This window comes from Netta rufina, assembly GCF_964035555.1.
Source record: "Netta rufina genome assembly, chromosome: 1".
NCBI lineage: Eukaryota > Metazoa > Chordata > Aves > Anseriformes > Anatidae > Netta > Netta rufina.
Genome location: NC_140123.1, coordinates 93,767,068 through 93,792,855, shown reverse-complemented (window position 1 = coordinate 93,792,855; position 25,788 = coordinate 93,767,068). Strand labels below are relative to the sequence as shown.

Here is a 25,788-nt window from a genome sequence, read left to right as displayed (position 1 = left end):
ATCAACAGTTGCTGTTGATTAGTCATTGGAGTTATCTCATATGAAACAACAGAATATCAGGAAAACTGTAATTCAGGAGCCAAATTTTCTGCCGTTATAATTCAGAGTAGCTGTATTGATTTCAGCAAGACTATAAATTGATTTATACTTACTGGAGATTAGGTTTAAGTGACTGAAAATGATAATTCAACCTAATGTGGATTTTTTTTTTTTTTTTTAAATACGATGATTCATTTTGTTATTTAGATTTAAGCCTTCTAATTCCAAGAAAAAGTCCTAAATCAACATGTCTTAAAGCAAAAGCATAGCTGCTACAGTTTAACTGAGCTCATACATCTGTAATATATCAGCATAACATACTGTTCATCTGTCTAACTGGATGCCAGGAGACCTGATTATGAGATTGTTGCCTGGTCTTGAAATGCCTATTGAAATGGGAACTGAAGCACTGCATTTTGCTTTGGGCAAGAACTTTGCAGAACTTTGGTCTCACGTATGGGGCTACACTTTTAAAAACCTGTCAGGATGCTCAGTTCCTTGCAGAAGTAACTTTACTGTTTAAGGCAAACTGCCTTATTTTTAAGGGACTCTCCACTGCTGAGCTGGGGATGTAAGGCAGTAAGAAGTGATTTAGGGGCCAGAAGACCTATGGAGATGCCTTGTGCATGTTCAGTCTCACAGGGAAAGTGCACCTGCAGAACTGGAGCCTTTCTGTTTTGATTTAATGCAATGTCTAAGTTAAAAAAAAAAAAAAAAAAAGTTGTGAAATGGACCTCACTATGTAAATCAATATATTCCCTGAAACAGAAAGTTAGAAAAAATTGGCAATAAATAATGAAATGGTGATAGAAAAGCAAAGTACAGGAGCTCTCCGTTCCCACCTTTGTCTTCTCACGCAAGCTGCTTCATGCATTTTTTAAGGATGCTCTGAGACAGCCCTCTCCTGTCTGCTGGCTGAGCTAGGGGAGTGGTGCTGCAGCCCTCGCCCAGGTGCCTGTAGTTAGCAACACTGGAGTTTCAAGATGGGTTTGCTGATCCTTGTGCAGTGAACACACTGTTTAATTATGCATCACTTCACCTAGGGTTAAATTGATTGTGGCTCTATGGAAAGGGGCTTCCATCACAGGTTTATTCCTGGGATATCTTGGGAACTCAGGCTAGAGAGGTGAGGAATTCGAACCCTACTTATGGTTCATTGAAGTCAATGGGAACCACTCTGTTAACCTCAACAGGCTTTGTGCCATGCACATGAATTCATGGCTAAACCTTACCTCACCTGCGATGAGGGGCATAAGGCTCCACTAATGGTTGTGGAGAGGTCAGGCTGCAACAAGGAAACCAATATCAGCCCTGCCCTGCTGCTCTGATGAAGATGTCTTCACGGATGGATTGCTGTAGCTTGGCCTCCTCAGATCCATCAGTTCGAATCATCTGAGTGCTGCTGACAAAGTGCAGCATTGCATATTTTTTAATTAATCCACTGGGGCAAGAGCTCCACCTTTCACATTTAAATTAAGGATGCTGGCATGAAGAGGTAAACAATACTGAAATATGCCCATGTGTACATACGGCTATGCTTTAAAAATAAGCATAAAAGAAGCTTTTACATGGATAGCAAAGACTATCACCACAGTCAAGTCAAATTAGGAATGTATTTTTTTTCTCTAGTTACATCAGTTCTCAAATTACTTTCAATAATCTATCAGATCTCCTCTAAATCTAAAATTACAGTAATGTCTTGTGGCACAGGAGAAACTAGGAGAGCCCACTGGGTGAAGTCATTTAAAGCAAAAGCACCCATAAATAACCACAAGGACCTTAAAGCAAGGCTGGAACAGCTCTTGTTTGTATGGGAGCAATTGCTTCTGGTTACCTTGAGCTGAGAGGCCTCTCAGAAATCATACACACTGCCTCAACGATATAAAGATGAAATGCTTTGACATTTTCAAAATTAAAATGGTATGAGCAGGACAAATCTATTTTCTTTTTTAAAGCAAGATTTTTTTTTTTTTCATAGGCATGGTTAATCTTCAAATCAAAATAATAAATACATTAGATGTCAGCAAGAAAATATGATTGTGTTACCAGACACTCCCAGTACAGTTCCTGAGGAACAGGTACCAATTGTTTACCTCCTTCAATACATACATAAATAAATAAATAAATAAATAAATAAATAAATACATAAATAAATAAATAAATAAATAAATAAATAAATAAATAAATACATAAATAAATAAATAAATAAATAAATAAAACATCTTCCAAACACCAGTATCACCGATTCATAGATGACATTTGTAAAAATAATTCAAATTACTTTTGTTGTCAGTGAATTGAGTTTAGCTTTCAGACTTTTTGTGTGCTACCTAAAATGGAATTTTCATATCAGCCATACAGAGAGTTTTTAACTGAACAGCTGCCCTATTTAAACTCATGATTCACACTGATAGTTTCCCTTTTTGATCTCATAGCGTTTTAGCTTCTGATCTGATCCTGTTTAGGTTCCTTTTTATTTTACTGTGCTGCCAAGGTTAAAAAACTTGCAATGTGAACCTTCCTCTACAAGTCCACCAGAAGCAAGGCAACGATCACAAGTATGTGTTCATGTCAAATTAAATGCAGAATTAAATGGGTTTCATCTCTGCAGAACATTCAGCTTTACACAACAGCAGAAGAAAAAGCCCCTGATAGCTTCTGCAGAAATAAAAGTTAAGAGAGGATAAAGGCAATTTACTCTCATCACCAGAGTGCCATTTCTATGATAAAAAACAAATAGCACAGTCTTTTTTTTGTGACATATTCCTAGTTTTCTAACAGCACAAGAGGAAATGAAAAGAAAGTGTTCCAGGTACAAGAGAATCTAATGTGATAACATTATATGAAAACATTAGAAATGCTCACCTAGGGGTGTAATTTCAGCTTATATCACATATGTGTAAGTAATTATACATACAAGTTAACATACACATTAAAAATATTTGCTACAGTTAGAAACATAGGCATGGAATTTTATTTTCCCCCCTTAACAACAGTTCTGCCTATCTTACTGTTTTGCCACCTGCCTGTTTTGATTTGTCTCCTTATGTAGTTTTCTCAGAGCTGGACATTGGTTTCCAGTTGTGGAGCCATGATGATGATTTTTCGTTCTATGTATACACTATATATGGTATGTGCATATACATTTCTCTCTCTCTATATATATATATTCCATTGCATTTGAAACCAGACAACACAAGCATAGAACTAAAAAAGAAAACAACCCATATGTTATCATTTCCTACTTTGCTGCAGGATTCCTGAACAAAAAATGTCAAATGTAGATCCCCCCATATCTTCAAGAAATTCGGTTTTGGATCTATGAACTGCTGAACTGTACAACTCCACTTTCATTCAATGCAGAATAATATACATGGGAAAAGGAGGCAAAAGGTAAGCTGGAGGCCTTAAGTCAAGAGTCCCAGCTATTAGTGAGTCCCAGCTATTTGTGGTAGAATTTGTATTGGATTCAGTTACTGCTGCAGCTTATAGAGTGCTGTCAGCAACTTCTCCATAGAAAGCATGTCTCTAAATAGACTCCATCACTATGTTGCACTTGTTTTCATGGAGTGGAAGAGGGAAATAACTCCTTCACCCTTCAATTCATAGATCAGTGGAAAAGAGTTCACATCTTTTTATCTCAGGTTACAGGGTTGACATTGGAAATATACAGTGCTTTCTATTAACGTGTACTTCATATTTTCCTTATTGTGTTAAGCAGCTTATATTTAGCTGTAGTGACTGAATACTGGAAAAGAAGATGTGTCTTGAACATAAATTTTACCTTCCTCTTGGTTGTTTATAACTACATTTATGCACTGCAGGTGAGGTCCAGCCTCTATTTTAAGGGCCACTTGTAAACAATTATTTAGTAAAGTGTTTTCATTCTGTATCTTAAGAATTGTCTGTAAGCTAAGGTTTAGCCATTCAAGTTGGCAGAATGAGTTGAAGCAGTTACAAATTTGTAAATTGGGTCAACAGTGCTAATTGAGGTATCTCAAACACTGAAAGAATTTTAGTGTTTGTGTCTTTTCTAGAAAATGTGCAGCAGCCTTAGGGCTAAACTCGCTCTGCCTGACTTAGATGCCCAGCTGAAGAAACCCAGACCAAAGTGTGCACCTCTCCCTTCCCACTGGCTGCATAAGGGGAGTGCTCACACGGTGGTACCCCTCCAAGCATTGGGCCTCTCTGGGTAACAACTGGGTTGCACTGCTCAATAGTTTCACCTGCAGGCATCACTGAAGGTGCTAATGCCCGCATTTGCTAACTGAGAACTTGTCTAGGAATATGCCTGTCCTCTGGCTGCTGCGAGAAGGCAGTGGCTGCCTGCCAGATCTCCTCTGGGAAGGAGAGGCTGAGCAGGAGCGCTGGCAGACAGAGGATGGAGCTCTACCCTCAGGCATTAGCCAACAACCCAACAATGGCAAGAGGAAAATGCTTCTATTTGAGTATCAGCTTAGCAAACTGGTGCTTCTGCTTTGTAGGGACCCAGGAAAGCACTCAGCTTTCCTATCAAGCAATGTGGTTTTCTTGCCATCTTCATGGCTGCAAAATCAGTTTCAGGAAAATCTTTTTTTCAGAGTTTGCCTGTGTGCACCTGTATTTTTTTCTCCACCCACATGCAGGTTTCTTTATAAACTGATTCCTTTCAGCAGCTGAAAGCCTGTAGAGGAAGTTCTGGGATATAAATTTTTTTGGTCCTTTAAATTGATTTAAAAATCTCTTAGTCTGATATATCCAGATATCTGTTTTCTAATTCAGAGTTTCTCATTCAGAGTTTATAAATTAATATTAATATAAATTAATAGGATGTCCAAAGAGGAAGGGAAGAGGGATTGTCAAAATGAGCTTGTTATTTATTTATTTATTTATTTAATAAAATGATGTAGACAAATTTCTGTCTGGCCCATCAAGTCAAGCTAATCCTTAATGATAATATCATAAAATCAAAGAGTATTTCCAGTGACAATTAACATCAGAAAAAAAAATTATAAAAATCTGTGGGTCTGAGTTTTGCAGCAGCATTGCTAAAGGAAACCTTCTGCAAATTGCAAGAGACCTGATGAAATTTTCTAGATATTTCCTATTCAAGCACCGGTCATCTATTATTAATTCTAAGTATGAATTCCCTTGCCGGAGGATGCAAACAAGTGATCTGTCCACAAAAAAAAGGATATAGATAGCGCTTGGAAAGCATGGAAATATCAAAAGACTGCCCAGTTAATAAGCCCAATAATTTAGTAGAGAAGGAAGGGAAAAAAAAAAAAGCTTCTTGGTTGAGACTATTACCAAGATTTAAAATTATAATAACAGAAATCTATTTTTAATAAACTCTGCTACTGCAATGTTTACTGCAGTTAAAAATAACTGTTCTGGTAACTCAATTTGTGGTTAATATTTTTGAAACAGAAAAGAAAAACAATATTGGAAATCTTTTTCAACCTCTGCAATTATCTTCCACCTTTTTACATTACACACTTTTTGACGGCACACTGGGAGGTAGGAAAAGTGTATATTTCTTCCTAATTTCTGTCCAACCTAGTTTCTGAATATTTGAATGACAGCTTTGGAAAATGAAGGACTGACTCATTTGTCAACCTCTCAGGTAAACTTTGGGTAGCAATTGTTGAAACCTCTGAATATCAGTAAGACAGCATGCCTCTGTCTTGATCTGAAAGGCCCTAGTATATTGTTGAGATAATTGCCCAGTGTGCCAATTCCTTGAGAACCTGATCTTGATAATGATAATTCTAACTAGTGATAACTGTGGTGAAAAATGCAATGTAAACTATGCTGATATCATTTTATATCATGAAGAATATTAACAGTGAACATATGTTAGGATTTCAAAAAACACCTTTCTAAAGGGTCTGATTTATCCCTTGTGTTTAAAGTACTGCTGTGCTATCTCTACTGCTCCAATTTTCTCTCATAATGTGCCTCCTGGGACACATCACCACTCTAATGGCTTACTGAGCAATGTCACCATCTCCATTGTGTCAGCTCCATGACCTGAGCAGATCAGGTTTGCCAGTTCTGAGAAGCCCAGAAAAGTTTGTGTGCAAATCTGCATCTATCTTTTCAGTTTTTAGAAACTATGCCAAATCTGTCGTTAGGCAGCAAGGCTAGTTTGACTGGTGGTTTAACATGTGAGATTCACAGTTATTATAAAGGAAAAATAACACTGTTGATGGTGAAGTAAAAACCTACAAATAATCTCATCTCTTTTCAAAGATCTGTCTACGAAGTTGTAAAGATCAGAAGAAAAGGATGCCTAAGACATGCTTTCAAAACACTGAATGTGAGAATTCATAAAAATTTTACTTCCATGCTCCATTTCTGGTAGTTATAACTTTTCAGAAGTTTAAGAAAAGTGTAACTCCCAATTATTTGTTTGTTTGTTTGTTTAGATTGGAGAATGTATACTTGAAAGTTTTGGTCTGGTCTCAAGACAATGATGCAGAAAACATCTACAGCTGCTTCTACAGACAGACAGAAGTAACCTCTACCACATCTAAGTAAGTTGAATGATGTTCAAGGATCACTTCCTCCAAGCTCAAGATAGGTCTGTCCCAAAGAGCAGGAAGTCAGGCAAAAATGCTGGGAGGCCTGAATGGATGAAAAAGAGCTCCTGGCAAAAGTCAGAAGAAAAAAAGGAGTATACAGAGGGTGGAAACAAGGACAGGTAACCTGGAGGAAACACAGAGACACTGACCAAGCATCCAGAAATGAGGTTAGGAAAGTGAAAGCCCATTTAGAGCTGAGTCTGGTGAGGGATTTCAAGGGCATCAAGAAGGGCTTCTATAAGTACATAGGTAATAAAAGGAAGACCAGGGAAAATGTGAGCCCACTACTGAATGGAGCCAGAGACCTTGTGACAAAGGACATGGAAAAGGCTGAGGTACTGAATGCCTTCCTCACCTCAGTCTTTATTAGCAAAATCGACCTTCAAGAGTCTCAGACCCCAGAGATCAGGGGGAAATGCTGAAGTAAAGAATATGTACTCTTGGTGGAAGACGACTGGGTCAGAGAATGCTTAATCAAACTGGACATACATAAACAGATGAGCTTTAATGGGGTACACCCACAAATTTGCAGATGACACAAAATTGTTAGGAGTGGATGATAAATGAGAGGTTGATGCTGCCACCCGGAGGGACCTGGACAGGCTGGAGAAATGGGATGAATTTCGAGAAGTATAACACAGGGAAGTGCAAAGTCCTTTGTCTGGGGTGGAACAACCCTATGTGCCAGAACATGTTAGCTAAAAACAAAAATAGTTTTGCAGAAAATGCCCTCGTGGACACCAAATTGGACTTGAAGCAGAAACGTACCATTACAGCAAGAAGGCCAACAGCATCCTGGGCTGCATGAGGAGTGTGGCCAGAAGGTCAAACAAAATGATCATTCCTTTGCAGCACTGCTGGAGTTCTGGGCTCCCTGCTACAAGAAAGACACGCACATTCTGGACAGAGTCCATTTAAGGACCACTGAAGATGAATAAGGGACAGTGGTATCTCTCCTATGAGGAAAAGCTTAGACAGCTGGGACTGTTTAGTGTAGACAAGAGAATGATCAGGGAGGAACTTTCTTCGTATAAAAACACCTCAAGGGAGGGTGCAATGGAGACAAAGGCAGGCTCTTTTCAGTGGTGTCCAGTGCCAGGACAAGAGGCAATAGGCAAAAACTGGAACACAGGAGGCACTGACTGAACACTAGAAAACATGTCCTTACTGTGCAGGTGATAGAGCACTGGCACAGGTTGTCCACAGAAGCTGTGGAGTCTCCTTCATTGTAGATCTGCAAAAGCTGTTTGGGCATGGTCCTGGACAAGCTGGCCCTGTCTGAGCATCGGATTGGAGCAGGTGACTTTCAGAGCTCTCTTCCAGGCTGAATCGTTCTGTGATTTTGTAATGCATTAACTTCAGCTGATATGTAGAGACATGTACTACAGCACAATATGTTTGGCAGTCTGAGTTAAAAAAGTATAACCATGCCAAATATTTAGATCATTCTGAAGTCACGGTGCATATCTCAGCTTCAGTATGACAAAATTGCTTCATTCCCGTATTTGCTAGTTACTGCAGCGTTAGGCATCATTACTCTATTTTTCTTTATAAGTATAGTATTACTTTTTCATGGCATAATCCATGCTTTTTTGCCTCTCATGTCTGAGCTGACTTCATGAAACTGATTCTTGATTCCATAAACCACACATCAGGAAAAAGGAACAGAAATCCAGGAGAAGACAGAAGCAGTTCTGATTGCTAACCCAGCTGCCTATCTGCAGTACCACCTGACTAGAAGGGAAAAGGTCTATTAGAAGACTTACATTGAGTTAGAATATGAGGCAGTCAACTATTACACATTAATAGTTGCTAATAATTGCAGAAATAGAGTAGTGCATAGTGTGAAGAAGTTCTGAAAAGAGAGTTGTAATTCATAGTTATAGTGCTGGAAATGATCAATTACTAAGCTTTCCTAGACATTTGATGAGCCATCAAATTTAATTCAAGGTGATAGAGTGAGTGAAGGCACAGAAGTTATGATTCAATTTCTGAATGAAAATGGTGGGGAAGTTGGGAACATCAAATCAGGCTGATGTCAACCCCTGGAATACAAGCTATTGAATCTTGATAGCCTACCCCCTTTATTTTTCCCCCTGCAAACAAAGAACATTCAAGCTCCTTTCTCCTTATTATTAACAATCTCAACGTGGAGTGACATGAGATTTCTAATACTGCTAGATAAAGCAGATTGTTGGATAATCAGGCTTGACCAAACAGGTACAAAACAGTCCTGTGAAATGCTGAGCAAAAGCAAGAAAGAAAACTGACATGAGCTGGAATGCCTTCAGAACCTCACATGAAGGTCTTCTGAAACCAAACCTCAAATTGTAACTTTTTGTTTGCTTACCCCAAACACTTATGGTAGCAACAAGGTAAGAAATAGGTGCTGTTACAGCTGAAAAAAGTCTTTTGAAATCAACTCCATCATTGCCTTTCTTGAGTAAAGTTGTATCTTTACTATTAAGTTGTTTTAAAATGACCTGTTTACCAAACTAAATTTTTGTTACCATCTTTCCGAGACTTAGAATAGTTGGAGATTATTTTGCAAAACAAATACTCTATGTTGCAGAACACTAAACCTCTGTTGCAATCATGGAAGTTGCTGCAGGTAGCTTTACGAGAAGTTTTAAAAGTGAGGTAAGACATTAGGAAATGGAAAGCATAATTTATTTAAAGTGACATCGTAGAAGACAGAGATAGAGTTGGAGGAGAAGAAAAGCAATCACCACCAAAATAGGTAAAAGTTATCTTGAAATAAAACACTGAGTTCAAGGAAAAATAAAGATAGGCTAAAGGAGTATAGTCAGTGTTTAATTTCAGATGTTATCATCTACTTTATCTGTTTTATGTCTCTTTGTTTTTTTTACTATTATTATTATTATGAACATTTCTTATACCTGTTCCCAGATGTACAGGTTACTTTGATCAGTTATGTTTGAATTATCAAGAACTTCTGCAGAATTTCTGAAGCAGTGGGTGAAAGAGTAAAGATGCCCTGTAAGTATTTTCTTACTGATTTTGAACACTAAACATACTGGTCTGTCTGTTACTACCGACAATTCTCTTTACCAATATGTTTTGATTAAAGCCCGTCATAAAGTATCCTTTAATAATTGATCATTCAATAATTATGGATCAATATTTAAGTAGTTCCACTGGAACATTAAATTTATTGTCAAGATATTGAAACTAATTGTTCAGTTCATGGAATATTTAATTTTCTTACTGCAAAATAAAGCTTAATGCCAATCATGAATAGCAGGTACAAATTCAAATTCAAACCATTTAACAGACAGAGTAAAGATGGCTACAAGTGTGTAGATTGCTAGAGGATCTTTGATGATATTCCAACAACAGAAGCTTTTAACTTAAGCCCAGGGACTAAATTTTAGTGCTGTATGCCCCTAAGAAAATCATCTTTATGTGAATATATTAGAATATTTCCAAATACTAAATATACATAAATAATGTATATGGAACATGAAAGGAAGAGAGTAAACTATTTGTTAAAGAAATTATGAAAATATTTTTTAACTGATAGGAAGGAGAGGACTGCAATTTTGACCTAGCTGTGAATGTTTCCCTTCAGCAGAACAAGTACAAATATTTACAAGTACAAATTTTACCTAGAAGTGAAAATTATTTCTGTCTTTATCTATTTTTACAGCTTCTGGGTATGTGGTTCTACTCTGTGACTACAGAGAAATCAGTCATTTCTCTCACTATATTATTTTCTACTTATTTTCCCTCTTATCTATTTGTATGATACAGTAATTTCCTGCCTTGTCTATTATAACTTCCTATCTTCTGCTTGGTTTTGTTCTTGACGTTTTCTACTTTTAGCTTTCTCTTTGGAAATCTTTTATGCCTTTTTTTTTTTTTTTTAATTTTTTTTCTTTCCAGTGTCAGGTCCTACTTTCGAATGACCTTCCTGATACCATTGGCTATCTTCCATTCCTCTGTCCCCAGAACAACTGCTTCATTTTATAGTGTATATTAAGCAAAAGTCTATTCACTACTCTTTGTTACATGTGTCAGCACTACTGATTACTTTCTTTGTGTATAAGTAGCTCCATCCACAATGGCAAATATATATACAAAATAAAAATAAAATAAGAAAAAATACAATACAATACAATAAACCATGTTTTCAGTAAGCACACAAATATAATTGTCTTTTTCCCATTTGAATCTTTCTCCACTATGTCACGTCATGTGTTCTCTAACAAAGACTGACGATATAGAATCAGAATATCACAAATAATCTACCTGTGCTATTGTACATTAGGGTATCACTAAAAATAGCATTCTTCTTGAACTAGAAATTTGATTGTGATCAGTAGATGGATGTCCCTAAGATACCTTCAGACAGTTTGAAGTTGGAGTAGGGTTTAAATTTGTCTGAAGGTATAAAGTTCTATATCCCTTGAGCTATTGCATTGTCTTCATTTTCTTTGCTTTTATTTTCCCTCCTTTAGATAATCCTGACTTGATATTTGGAGATGTCAAAGAGAGAGTATAACAGCTGAACAACATCACCAAAAGGATATTACATTTTCTCCAAGCTACAAGGCAGAAGGGATAGTACATCTTCTACAATCTGTCTTTATGAAGTGTTCTGATAGCAAACTTTGCTCTCATGCAGAAATTATTGCTGTAAGACATGTTTTATTAGTGGGTGGTTTGAGTTGGAGATGGGCATATGAACCCCCATATGGTCTTTTTTAGCCCAGAAGGGTTTATTGCCTGATGTCTGCAGCTGTAGAGGAATTGATTTATTGGCCTAGATTGTGCCTTTCTGCTCCTAAATTTCCAGATTCCTTCTTTATCTGTATGTGGGAGAATATGCTCACTTAAATGTTATATTATTTTGGATAAAAAACAATTATCTCTGTAAGTAATTACATGATATATTACACACCTTCTTTCTTCCTTGTGATATAACCTGTCCTGTTAACCAGTACAGGCATGGGGTGAAATGCTTACCCCCAAGGACCACAAAATGTGCTCTTTAATGTCTCACCTGGCCGATGTGCCTTTGGAACTGCCATGTTCATCACTCGCCCTCCATCCTGAGGTTTGGGGGGGGATGCGGTAAACCTGCAAATCCCCGACTCTGACGGCGTGCTTGAGGTCAGACTGTCTGTGTAGTCATTAGTCCCTGCCGTGAGCTGCTCTGACGACGTGTCTGATATGAAGCATTCTGTAATGGTGAACTTGGCATGTCTCAGCTGCTCTTCCATTTTTGCATGCTCATACGCTCTTGCTAGCTCTTCATATGTTGAGGAGGCACTTTCTGTGGAGACCATGCTGCTTCTTGCTCGATCTAAACACCCAAAAGATAAACAGTGGGAGAAAGAAAAAGCCTGTAAAATACTTTCTGGAAGAAGACAAAAAAGCATGACAGTGTTTCTTAATAAAATGCAGAACCCTTGAAATTATTATGGTGATTTGAATAAGTCTGCTTTGCTTTAAATGTCTCTACAATTTTAAGTTTAGTCAGTTGCTTGATAATTAGAGATAATCTAAAGTGAAGTCTTATTCTGCTAGCAGCATTATGTGGCTTAACATTAACTTCATAGTTTAGAAAAAATAACCTTTAATGCATGGAAAAGGTTTCTTTTCTTTCATTAAAAAAAAAAAAATAAATTATCTGAAAGTTAAATGCTTTAAAAATGTTAGAAGCCCACAGAACAGATTTAGCAAAAACAGGAATAGTTTAACATTATCCTTTTAATGAATCTCACAGATATTTCTGAGAGGTGACGTCTGAGTGGAAAAGATATTTTTTTTGTATCTGTTTCATCCTTTTTTTCATCTTTTTTTTTTTTTTTTTTTTTTTTTTGACAAATTCCTGAGAACAAAGGTCAAATATAAAGGGAGTGACTGATACACCTATGTCTGGTCTAGATGCCAATTGAAATATTAACTCATTTTATATAGAACAAATGGTCCTAAGAAAGCAATATTGTTTAGTAGCTACCAGTCTGCAGTGATTCAAGAATTCTTTTAAATGCTGCAGAAGTTAATGGGGGCTTCATATTTGACTCATGGGCTATTGTGACCCAGAAGCTGTTGTTTCTGCTAATGATTTTCTAAGAATTTCAATACTATTAAATAAGCACTGTTACTGAAGATGTAAATGGCAACTGATACACTAAAAATATTCTGGAAATACAACACTGGTTTCTGCATAGTTAAGGGGTCAAATCACCAGTCAGTTGCACCCATTGCATTTCTATTTCAATAGGCTGGAAGAGCATAGGACTTTCAGAAGTTCGTTAGGGAGGAGTCATGTTTCCTTATAAGATCTGTACAATTCCAGACATTACATAAGCAGGCTTAATGTAATAGCTAATTCATAAAAATGGGTCTTCTATGGCAGCCAGAAGCAACTATGTTGTTATTGCAAACCTTTATCTTTTTTATTGTATGCTAGGGTCCTTGCACCAGTTTTCACAGAATGAAAAGAACACTTGGTAAATGGGACCATGCCTTATTTAAAATGACAAGTGATTCAACAATATGCTGTAACTTGCTTAAGATTTTGAGCTGGACAGAACTTAAGGCTTTTAGTTTTTTCTTCCCTCCCCACTCCTCTCACTCTCACAGAAACATCATTCTCTTTTTCCATTTGATTTGTAAATCAGACCAAAACCATATCTTTCCATGTTTTTTTCATCAACCGGAAGCTCCGGGAAGGCTGCTGTTTGCCAGTGGAATGAAGCAGTGTCTGTAAACACTGATGGTCATGTAGAGCTCCCAGTTTGGTCCATGAAGATCAGAACTTGCATTTTCTCATATCCCATGTCCCAGGGTGACTATTCCAGGAAGGATCTGCTTGAACACCTACTTTAGATTCGCTGAAAGTTCAGGGTGAATGTGAAATTTAGTTTCATCATAATTTTTCTCGTGACATCTAGTTAGAACATTTCAAATTATTTAGAGCTATGAATGGCTGCAATGCATTTCTACTGAGCTTAAAAAGTACTACCTTGTAAACCCAGAATCATTTCTATATGAAATGCTAAATTCTGCCATATGTCAACTGTGTCAACAAGATTCAGAAATCTCAACACCTTATTGGAAAAGGGATCAAAGGCTCTAACGGTGCTGATTGATGCTCACCTGAACATGAGCCAGCAGTGTGCCCAGGTAGCCAAGAAGGCCAATGGCATCCTGGCTTGTATCATGAATAGTGTAGCCAGCAGGACCAGGGAGGTGATTGTCCCCCTGTACTCTGCGCTGGTGAGGCCGCACCGCAAGTACTGTGTTCAGCTTTGGGCCCCTCAGTACAAGAAGGATATCAAGGCCCTGGAGCATGTCCAGAGAAAGGCTACAAAGCTGGTGAAGGGCCTGGAACACAAGTCCTACGAGGAGCAGCTGCAGGAACTGGGGTTGTTTAGTCTGGAGAGGAGGAGGCTCAGGGAAGACCTTATTGCTCTCTTCAGCTAACTGAAAGGAAGGTGTGGGGATCTGGGGGTCGACCTCTTCTCACAGATAATTACTGATAGGACTAGAGGAAATGGCCTCAAGTTTCACCAGGGGAGGATGGAAATGAGGAGACATTTCTTCTCAGAAAGAGCAGTCAGGCATTGGGACAGATTGCCCAGGGAAGTGGTGGAGTCACCGTCCCTTGGAGTGTTTAAGCAAAGGTTGGACATGGTGCTTAGGGACATGGTTTAGTGGGTGACATTGGTAGTATAGGGATGGTTGGACCAGATGATCTTGGAAGTCTTTCCCAACTTTAAAGATTTTATGATTCTATTATTAGTTCAACTGATTCTTGAACACTTTATTTGGCTACATCTACTGTGATGTTTATTTGGAAATTTTAAACATCTGAAGCACTTAGATTACACTGATTCTATACTTTCCCCAGAAATGAAAATGCATAATACAGCTACATTTTGCCACAATAAAACCTTTCCTGAGCATGGTCTATACATTTCTATCAATTACATAAATCTCTAGGTGTTCAAGGGCTGGCACAGAGTAGAAAAGTAGCCATGCTAAACTATACATTATGAAGTATGTTTACAAAATTGCATGTAGTTTGTCAATTAAACCAGACAGCAAATTAAATTCCCTACCTTTTGCCATACTCACTGGGAAATAACCTTAGGAGATGAAATATAGAACATGTGCAACCACACCTGAAATCAGGAATGTCTATGATAAGAGTTTCAGAGATAACATCTGATATTCATATTTTTATCTGTATAGGTGTTAGAGCAAATCCTTAAAGCCTCATGATCCTTCTACCTTCAGAAATCAGGAAGAAGTTCATTAACTGGCTAGAGGTATCTGTTGAATGGCATTACCCTGTGAAGACAACATACAGGTCTGCAAGTTTGAGAGAATGAATTATGAAATGATGAGAATTTCAACCTATAAATTACAGATTGCAAGGGAAGTCAGATGCCTGTTCTTACAGAGAGAATAAAAGCAGTCATATTAGTTTTCATGGTGAAAGGTGAGCGGCACCTACTGCTCTTTCTCTAAAGAACACAGCGTTCTCACACAACCCATGCTTTTCCTTACAAATCAGAACAGAAGATAGGCAATTCCTTCTGAGGAGGCCATTGTATGCCCAGATTCATTTCTGTCAGGCATACCTTGAAAGCTATTTTATCTTTCTTCAAGTGTAACCTTTACTAGATTTGCTTCGTGACTACTCTTCTGCTTAGTCATTTACTCATTTATTCACCATATTTTTTTGTCACTTGTTCAGTGGAGGGCAGGAGGAGAAAACTTTATCGTTCTGTTACAATTGGGTCTATAATCTGAAGACATCACGGAGAGATGAAGACTGCAGGCAGAATATGTATTCAGTGTCTCCCCTCTTACCATCTAGAGGAAAAAAGCCTATGTTGTTTCTCAGGAAAATCAGAGCTAACTGCTACAATATTCAGTGCTATGAATGGATTTTAGTTTGGACTCAAATTACAGACATTCCTCTCTTTCTCTCTCTCTCTTTTTTTCTTTTTTTCTTTATTTTTTTTTTTTTTTCTGCTTAGAATATCCCTATGAACACAATACATGACTGCAAAAAGGAAAAAAACAACAAAACAAAACAAAACAAAACAAAACAAAAAAAGACTTACCTCAGTGTAGCTCAAACCTTAAAACATTTCTGCCTTTGACCAAGACATACTGTTGGTTGCTAATATTGCCCCTTCCTGGTCAATGACATTTCATGCAGCAAATTCTCCTACTTCTTCCTTCAGACACAGGATATATAGAGCTTCGGCTACCAGAAAAATACCATATCTTTCAAAGGGCTCCATTATGCATGTGGCATGAGAAAGTAAGGGCACAGTATTTGTTATCATTGGAATTATATGCATTTGTGGCAACTAGTATAAAGAGACTACTGGCAAGGAATAAATAGCAGCACCCAAGCACCAAACAAAGTATACTGAGGACCAAGATGGTTAATGCAGCTACTGCCGACCCAGTTTTGGCGAGCAGCCCTGCAGAGAGACCTGTACCTGTGTCCTGTGAGGGGCTGACACTGTAGCTGTCGCTTTCCTTGTCCACGGATCCTGCTGGCCTGGGGGTGGGAAGCCTCCAGTCTGTGGTGAGGGTATGAGCTGATATGGTGGGGTGAGGTCTGTTGAGGGTCCACTGACTAGCATAGCGGTTGCGAGCTGTGGGTCCGGTTTTGGCACTCCTCCTTGTGGTAGGATCTGTGACGGATAACAGAAAATGTCTTTTCCACTAGGCTCTTGAATAGACAAGGAAACAAGCCCTGTCAGAAGGGACTGGCCACTCATTTTGGTTAAAAAAGAACACAAAACATTCTTTGTAGAAAAAAAAAAAAAGTAAAAGCTCTTTCTTGAAATACCCTCTTTCTAATAAAAAGGGAGCAGCTGAAGAACTGAGCCAGCCTCCCATTGACATGTTCATTAATCCAATACAAACAGTTCTCCAGCAGCAAAACCTCTCTGAGATGTGAAACAGCATGTGGCAAATAGACCTGGTCAGGAATTTCACACCACATCTCAAGTGAATTCTCAGGTAAATTATCAGTGTAGATGTGCCCTCGGAAAACCCCCAAAACAGGCACCTGCCCTCAGTTTGTAAAAATATGTGGTCAGGAATGTGGTGGCATAATTTTCTATTCCAGCCATTTCACTAATACTTTTATCATACTATGTTATTAATCAGCTACAATTCCCAGATTTTTTTAGCAAACAGCCAGGATGCATGACATAGCCTATATTAGATCCTTCAGAATTTCATTAGTGACAGGCTTTGAAAGATCTGACTGTTTTAAAAAACAGTAAATAAAATTTCTTAAACTTTAAAGATAATCTGTTACTTTTGTAAGGCTTGCAACATTTTACTTTTTATTGTCCTAGAGATAATCTGGTGACCAGCTGAGCGAAAATGAATTATTGACAAAAACTGACTTCTATGGTTTTATTAAGAATAGTTCTTCTGTAAAAGTGAGGCTGATACACTCTAACAAAGTAAGTGGAATAGAAAAAAAGCACTTCTTGGCAAACAGAAAGTGACTGAATCTTTTTGAAGGCTATTACTAACAATAGAGAGAAAAGGTATTAGAAATGAAAAATTCAAATATATTCAAATGTTCTTTGGCATTCAAATGGTGAAGTCATCAGTCTTTGAGGTAACAGACTTCAGCAGAAGCAATTTAAAGAAAAAAAATAATACTCAGATAATGACTCTGAGCATTACTTCTCGTAAGCATTCCCAGTAAGAATAGGTATCCTGTTGCTTCTAAGCAAGTAATTTATTTGCAAACACCAGCTATGGTCTGTCCCTTCTCATATTTCACATATTACACCCCTCCTCCCACCCCAGCATTGGAAATATATGAGCTCAGTGCCATTGATGATTGATCCTGCTGGTCATGCAACACATAACAGCCTCACATGGATAACACCCAAAAGCACACTTGGCACAAAACTCCCAGTGCAGACTGTCAGTATAAACCACCAATTGTGGTGGCTGTGGAAAGTTGTCATGGGGCTACTGCATGGCCAGAAGTGAACCTTGTACCTGCTCCAGGGAAAGCCATGAAGGGACTGTCAGAGGGAGAGTGCTCATGGGAGAAAACACAGGGCACAGTACTGGGACTGTTTGGTCTGGAGCAGAGAAGGCTTGGTGGGCAGGGATGCTCTGACTCACTAGGCCTTCACTCACAATTTGGATAAGGGTAGGAGATCCTGCTGCCAGCATGCAGGAGGTCAGCGCTAGTCCTGCTGAACATGTGCTGAGCAGGAGCACTGCACCAGCTGTGCTGTGCCTGCATAAGGGACTTTGTAGCAGGGACTCTGCAAGGTCCACTGCCTACGTGATGGAAAACAGCACACACCTGGTGCCCCAGCTGTTAAGACAGCCCTGCTATCATATGCTGAAACACAGAGGCAGAGTGCTGACGTGGGCAGCAAAAAGGTTCATGAAAGGAAAAGTTTCATAAATACAAAAGAATTAGATGGCAACTTAGAAAGGGCTCTAATGGGAAATTTGGCATTTACTGTGTATGCTCAGACCAGCACTGCCACAAACTCTGAGCCAAGCATCCTGCACAAGCAGCTTTACAAAATCTCATAGCCCAGCTTCTCTCAAAGCTACGTTAATGTCTTAAAACCAGAGAATGTTACCTAAAAGCACTCGGCCCAGCTCTGTGCACTGCTGCAATCAGATCTTTACTAAGTAACAAACGTGTTGGTGGATTTCTGTTTCCAAAGCCAGGCTGGACCCAGATCGTACCCTTACACATGAGTTAAATCCCAGCTCAATCTGAGGGAAGTCTCAATGACTCCAGTGGCCTGAAGCACATAACTGCACACATAAAAAAGGGAATAGGAGTGGAAGAGTCTGGTGCTAGAGACTGCTGTGGTATGGGACAGGCAGGCAATTTTAGAGTGGTAGCTCTTTCTTTATTAGAACATGTAGAGTTTCAAAACAATTGAGAGTACATTGGTCGCTCAGATAAACTTGACCTACTAATGTGTTAAAAAATGGATGATTTTTTTTCCGCTCTTTCATGTGCCAGCATGTACATGAACCAAAGGGTGGAGAAAAGTGCTACCAGAAGGAAAACAAATGTTTTACCTTGAGTCTTCTCATTCAAATGACATGACTCTCCATAGATGAAAAGGGGATTCCAAATGACTGTACTAATCTAGTCCTCAAGAAATAATGAACCATAACTTATAGATCTCTGAGCTAGAAAATCAGCAAGGTCAGGACTACAACAGCTATAATTAATAAAGACTGGGGTGGTAATGAAAATTAAATGGAGATTTTTTCAAGTAATCTGCATTATAGGTGATTCACATCTGAATTTTCAGCATTTATCTTCACCAAACTCACCAAGTAAACAAATTCTAAAACTGTCAGGGGATGAAAATAATCCAAGAGATTTTAGAGATTGCATACAGCTAGTAAATGTATTCCTTCAATCTAATAAATTCCATTTACATAGATATGGAATACATTCTTGAGAGAAATTAAGAAGGATGGATTGCAGAAGCATATTTATTTATTTTAGTTTTTAATCACTGTAACTCAACATGAAGATGTCTGGGAAAAGTAATTTACCATAATAACTAAAACTGGAAATACAACTTTTTCAGAAAAGCAATAATGAGAAATGTGTTTCTTCCCTGATGGAGACGTAAGGACGGAAGACATTTTGAAATACAATACAGATTGATCACTGAGAAAAAAATGCATTAGACATTAAAAGCCATTAAGCTAATTTACTCAATAAATTCTAGAAATTAAAAACTGGCATGAATTTGGTTTAATGAAAGCCAAGTATGAATTATTTCAAATTACACCTACATTTCAGATACATATGCAATTTTTACCATATTGAATTACTAAATGTAATTGTACAAGAAATGTTCTCTGCTGACCTAAATAGATTTCTCTCAACTTTCAGATTAAAGAAAAAACAAACAAAAAACAAACAAACAAAAAAACCCAACACATAAGGATACAAATGCAGGAGTACCACATTCATTTTCTTACACTTTTCTCCTCTCCACATAACAAATCCTCCTATAATCTTACTTGTTCCTGGCCGGGCATCAGAAACATCCACCAGTGGTCCTGTAGCCTGTGACACAGACTGGTAATGTACTGTGTGGGTGACAGTCAGTGACTTCTGCTTAGACGTCTCTCCAAAGTCAGCATCAGTTAGTAGAACTGTTGATCTGTCATCTGCAAGCAAAAATACTCATCAAATATTGAATAATGAAATTCATTTTTGTCTCCATAACAGTTTTAAAATAAGTTCCAAGATTTTTTTTTCATCTGGGCTTCACCAAAGACAATGCAGTTTCCATTTCTGTGCAGGGCTGGAGATGGTTTTTAAGTGTGCACAACAGCCTGGGAGACTGTGTTTAATTGCAAATTCCACAAAAAAAAATAAGGAATAAGTGTAATTTTCCTGTTTTTATTTGGGATTTCACCTTGGAGTTGTACAACTGAGACAGGCCGTTAAGCATCCTTCCAAAAACTCTGTTGTGTGTAAACATGTTTGGCCATAATTCTTTCTTCTCCATCTTTTCTATGCTGCCCTATTTCCTCTTCATTTTCAGAGGACTCAGCTGATCCCTTCAACAACATATTATTATTAATATTTTTATTAGCTAGGCAATAGGTAATATCGCTAGGTAATTTCACTAACTACCCCTCTACTAGTGATCTTTTTTTTTTCCCACAGACAGAATGATGGACATGACCCGAGACTTATCTTAGGGTTCTGCTTAAATTTAAGCACCTCAGTACCCTGTTAAAGACAACGGAAACAATTAAACACTCTTAAGTCCAGTAAAAGCTGTTTTGCAAGCTAAGGACTAAGCCCGACTAGCTCTCTCTGCACCAAAGAGTCCCTCCTACAACAAACCTCACTACTGTAGATCTGAAAGAGGAGCTCTGGAGAGCTTTATACAAGTCATATATGTTTCTCACAGTATAGTCAGTCCTACTGGTTGTGGGCTTTCCTATGTGTTGCAAAGAACGTTGTAACATGAAGCTGGACCTTTGGAAGGACTGGAAAAAAGGTCGAGCACTGACCTTTGCTGCTGTACAGTTCTGCTGCCTATTGCTTCCCAAGAGCTAAGGTACGTTCACCAAATTTCTGTGCAGACCTTGCAGCCCACAGAAAGCTAGTGCTCTACAGAATTTTTTTTTTTCCAGTTGTGAACACCTTATTGTATTTCTTTCACTTTAAAGAGGAATCTGGTCTACTTGATTGTGGAAGAATTAACAGTGATAAATCTTCCACTGAATTTGTATTCGCAGAACAATTATGTGCATGCTATCAGATTTTCTTTTACATTCTTTTCAGTCTTTTTATCTATTCTTGCTATGCTATACAGCTTTATAATGCATTTCTGAGGGTACTGGCAGCAACAGGGCTTCTATCCATTTACTGATGAGCAGAGGGTGATCCACTTCTAAACATTCATTTTTTTTTAATTTATTTTTAATCTTGACAAGACACTGTTAATGTGAACAGTGCACAAAAACATAACTAGCATTTTTTACCCAAAGAAGGCCATAAATAGAATGAGCATTATGAAACCAAATTATTCTGTCTCTGGCAAAAGATGAGCTCTTATTCAGGTTGGGAATAAAGCCTCTTGGCAGTAAACTATGTCAAAGCCTGCCAAAGTGACTACTTATTCTGAATGCTTTGTGTAGAGCTGTCTATTTCCAAGGCACTGATCACACTGTTATAGTTAAGGTACTAATGGTATTTCCACTATAACCCCCTATTTCTCAGCAATTGTAACTCAAAAGTAAAAGCTGTCTTTAGGATGAAACTTGGCACAAAAGACTGCATCAAAATGGTGAACTTTGGGAAGCTCAAATTTAAAAAAATAAAAAGTATGTTTTTCAGGTGAAGTGTAGGTCTCCTCTTCAAATCCACTGCACTGTGAAGTGGCACCCCATAATGTGTCTATCAGGTGTGACAGGGTGTGGGATTAAACAGCTCGTCCCTCCCCAGTGTGGGCATGGACAGGAGATGGAGAGATGCTGCTCCTGGTTGTGGAACTCTCTCCAGCTATGCAGTCCCTGAGGTGCTGCTACGTTCTCATCCATCAAAGACTTTCCCTACATGGATTTTGACCCCAAAAAGTTAGAAGTCCAACAAGATCAGTCATCCTGGAGTGTTTTTCCAGTCTGTACCCACAGAGTCATGAAATCAGGTTATATTTCTATTCTGTTGAGACTTCTGACATCTTGTGTTTTGACTATTTGAAAAAGGCAAACAAATCTGTTTACATGACACTTCAGCTATGTGCCAGCCACACAAGAAATATTGTTTTCTGATGTGTGAAATATTTTAGATTTGAATTTTGCATAGATAAACAAAATGTTGAAACAGATCAATATGTTGATCATGTAACTTGATAATAACAAGTGGATACAATACGCAACATGTAAGTTTTAGAAGATGTCTGTTTGAAATTCTTGAATACCAATTTTGTAGTTTCAGAATTTCATTTTCATTTTCCTTATATGTAATGCCAATGATCCAACTGTTTAGTCAAAGTCAATAGAGGAATCAAAACGAAAATCATTAAACTGCCAGTCTTCATTTTCTCCAAGCTGCTCTTTCCACTAGTTTCACTTTCCTAATGTTCTGAATTATTTTAAATATTATACTGAGACTACTGAAAGCAGAAACTGATTCAAAGGGAAGCTGTGGATTCCCCATCCCTGGAGGTGTTCAAGGCCATGTTGGATGGGGCTTTGAGCAACCTGATCTAGTGGGTGGCATCCCTGCCTATGGTAGGGAATTGGAACTAGATGATCTTTAAGGTCCCTTCCAACCTGAGCCATTCTATTATATGAAAAAAAAACAGTTAATTTCACAGATGTGACAAATTACTCTGCACCTCTTCCTTCTTGATGCATGCAATCAGAGGAAAGGTGTGAGATAAAGGATGTCCACTGTTGTGCTTGTTTTATTAACTGGTGAGGACAAACCCAACAATAATTTACCAATGGTCTCCATCGTGTCCCTCTCCTCAATCAGAAGCTGTGCTCTGGGAATGTCTATGTGCATCCTCAGCGTTTGCTGCTGCTTATTAAGTGTATCTGATGTCCGGGTATTCTTGCTGGAAACAAAAGAGAGGCAAACAGTAAGATTCAGCCTAACTGAAGAGATACTTGCAAACTTGCTAACTATAAGTCTGCCCAGCTCAAACTAAAAATAATAGAACAAATCAGCAAAATACTCATACATTTTATATTCCCCTCTTCAGAACAAGTACACAGTATTATTTTATTGCACACGGCAAGGCATTTAGATGAATGCACAGTGTTGAGGGTTTGTTTTATTATTTTTCAGCAGGGATCTGTTTGAAAATTTTATATAGTTTTCTATAAGTGTTGTCATATAAGGAAATTAATAAAAAGCTTGTAAGATTGACCTTTTCTTTCATTCCTTATGAATGTAAGTAAAGAAATATGTAGCTGATCAAACAGGTTGCTAGGAAGATGTCTTGTAGTAATTTCTAATTACTTCTAAACTTTCCATTATTTTTCCTCAGATAAATTCCAAATGTCACTAGAATTGATAAATGAAAAAGCAAACAAATGACTAGAGATTTAATTAATACTAACAAATTGTACAAAATAAATAAAGGTTTTAGGTCCATTGATGCTGCAAGAGTAAAATTGCAAATCTTGTTTGCATTCATGGATTATTTCTATTTGATTGATGCGATATTCTAAAAAAAAAAATCTAAAACAATTATTCTATCATCATGCAAATTGAAACAATTTCATTTTGAAGTTTGTGTACCAGAAAATGACTTCTTAAATGAACTGTCTACCAAAAGCAAATGAAAATGGATAGTAAAATTGAGTGCTACAACCATTTCCAGTACAGAACTTGCAGCAAGAAATCTTTAGACTGCACTAAAAACACAGGAACTTTTTACCCTTTCAGGTGTAATTACTCTGTTGAGAAGAAGAAAGATTTGCAAATACTTGTTTAGGTAAGATGGCTGAGAAAAATTAAGACAAATGACCTATTGGTGTGATTCAAGTACTCACATATAAAAGGACTTTAAAATTTAGTAGAGGGTCATTTTCTGGTGCAAAGTAATTGTGAATCACTCACTTTAATTCTCCTTGGGCAATGAATTATTGTTATTAATGGAATCTTCAGAGGACTATTAAGCTGCATGATGATAAACTCACTCCTTTCCTAAGTGAGGACCTCTACGTAGGAGTTTAATGCCACTTTGATGCATGCTGGATGAGACCACATTTCTAGAAATTTGCCTTAACTTCCTGCTGTTTCCATGCCAGCATGACCTAACTATTCTAGGTTTGGGGGTTCCTTTATGTCCTTTTTATGAAGAATTTCCTTGTCACTCAGTTGTCAGAAATTCTGACACAAATCCAGGACTAAGATCTTCCAGGCACACAGGTACACACCTCTGATTCTCACCTTCTGTTTTACCCTCGTCTTGTGGTCCCCAGCATGATCACTATCTATCCATCTCACAAACTTTAATGTCTCTGCCTTTCAGAGGTCAGGCAGTACTATTGCTTTGATAGTACGGATGGATAGCTGAAATGCATTCAGACAGCCTACAACTGGTGCATCATTTAATCATTCTGAAAACAAAATATCAGGACAGCTACCCAGGGCTGCCAGACTTGTCTCAATATGTAATCAGTGGAGAATAGTAGTCACAGTGTCTTATTAACCACATAAATTTTCAAAGACATTTAGGATTCTCAAATGCAGATAAATTCCACAATGACGTTCTCAAAGTCTCTTCAAAGTCTCTGCATGGGTTAGATGCCACTATCCTATTGGTTTCCACTTAAGCTGCTGAAATTTTATGAGAACTGGAGACTAACATATTATCTGCGTGCCAAATATGCATGAATAGATGCCCTTGAAAAGTCAGGTCACACTGGGCTTGTCCAAGATCACACAACAAACCTGTGATCAAACAGAAAACTGAATTTGTGAAATCCAATTTCAAATAAAAATAAATAATTCAATAATTATTGGATATGTTCAATCAGATACATATACAACTCATGTAGCACAAAATAAAGTCCAATAAATGCATCCTTGCACCCTTCACTTGCTCAACAGAGCTTTAGGAGGCAAAGCGATCAAATCACACATCTTTCTCACAGAATGCAGAATACAGAATGCTTTAACCCCAGCATCATGGTTAGAGCTAGAAGCTCTTCTGCAGTACAAACACTCTGTATTCCTGCTATTGCAAAGTATTCAACCATGCAGAAAGAATTGTTTGCACCACAAAGGGCAGGAGGACAGTTCCCCAGCTTTGTAGTTGTACTGTTCACCCGCCCAGAGGGAATTCTGAATTTATTCTTGGCTCCAGGGAGAGGTTAGTGCAAAATGTGTGGAAAGTCGTTCAAGTCAGAACTGAAACCTAGGCCTTTTTATGTTCAGGAAGATTCCCTATTACTAATCTTGAGTTATGCCTCATCTTGTGTGATCTCTCTCCTCTTTCTTACTGGTCTAATTACTTCTCCATGTGGCAGCACTGTGGCATGGAGTGTCCAAACACAGAACAGGCAATTGGCAGTGCCAAGAAGGTTGCCGCTAATTAGCATGTAACCTCTTTCTGGCTCAATGAATTTTAAATTATTTTCTGCAGACCACAATAACTCAACTGTCAGCTTAAAAAAACTGAAATGCCAACAGCAATTATGTGGCTCTAGGACTTGGCAGTGAGGCAAAGATTTTTAGTACTGCAATTTTGAAATTTGGTGCCCAAGGATTTTCTAACCTAGCAAAATTCATGCATCCAAGTATTTTAACAGCCTGGTGGATGAGGAGCCCAACAATTAATTCTTTAAAGGGAGGAAACACATCTACGTGTATTTTCGTTCATCTACAGATACAACTTAAAATTTAAACATGTGCTGTGTCTATTCTTTACCTGTCAGACTTTGTAATGATCTGTGTGTAATATAGCTCATTCTCTCCAGTTCATTGAACCTCTGAGCTCCAAACTGTTAGAGACTAGGAGCCTGTCTGGGGAACGAGTCAGTATGTATTTGCTGTATTGCTTTCCTCTACCCAAGTGTCTGCTTTGGGCCACTATTATAGACAAATACTTGGCTACACCTGTGCCTTTGGACCTGACTGAGCAGAGCTTTTATGTACAGTCTGTGG

The 25,788-nt window shown here is 38.0% G+C and overlaps 1 protein-coding gene across 1 annotated transcript in view; it reads right to left on the bottom strand.

Moving 5' to 3' along the window:
* Window positions 1-25,788, bottom strand: part of DSCAM (DS cell adhesion molecule) — a gene marked incomplete at both ends in the record, with an annotated part of 475,592 nt that overhangs the window by 6,133 nt on the left and 443,671 nt on the right. Inside the window, 4 exons of the mRNA XM_084306215.1 lie at window positions 11,632-11,934; window positions 16,103-16,300; window positions 19,665-19,814; window positions 22,611-22,726. Of these exons, the coding sequence (XP_084162341.1) occupies window positions 11,632-11,934; window positions 16,103-16,300; window positions 19,665-19,814; window positions 22,611-22,726 (767 nt within the window). The remainder of the gene's footprint in view (window positions 1-11,631; window positions 11,935-16,102; window positions 16,301-19,664; window positions 19,815-22,610; window positions 22,727-25,788) is intronic.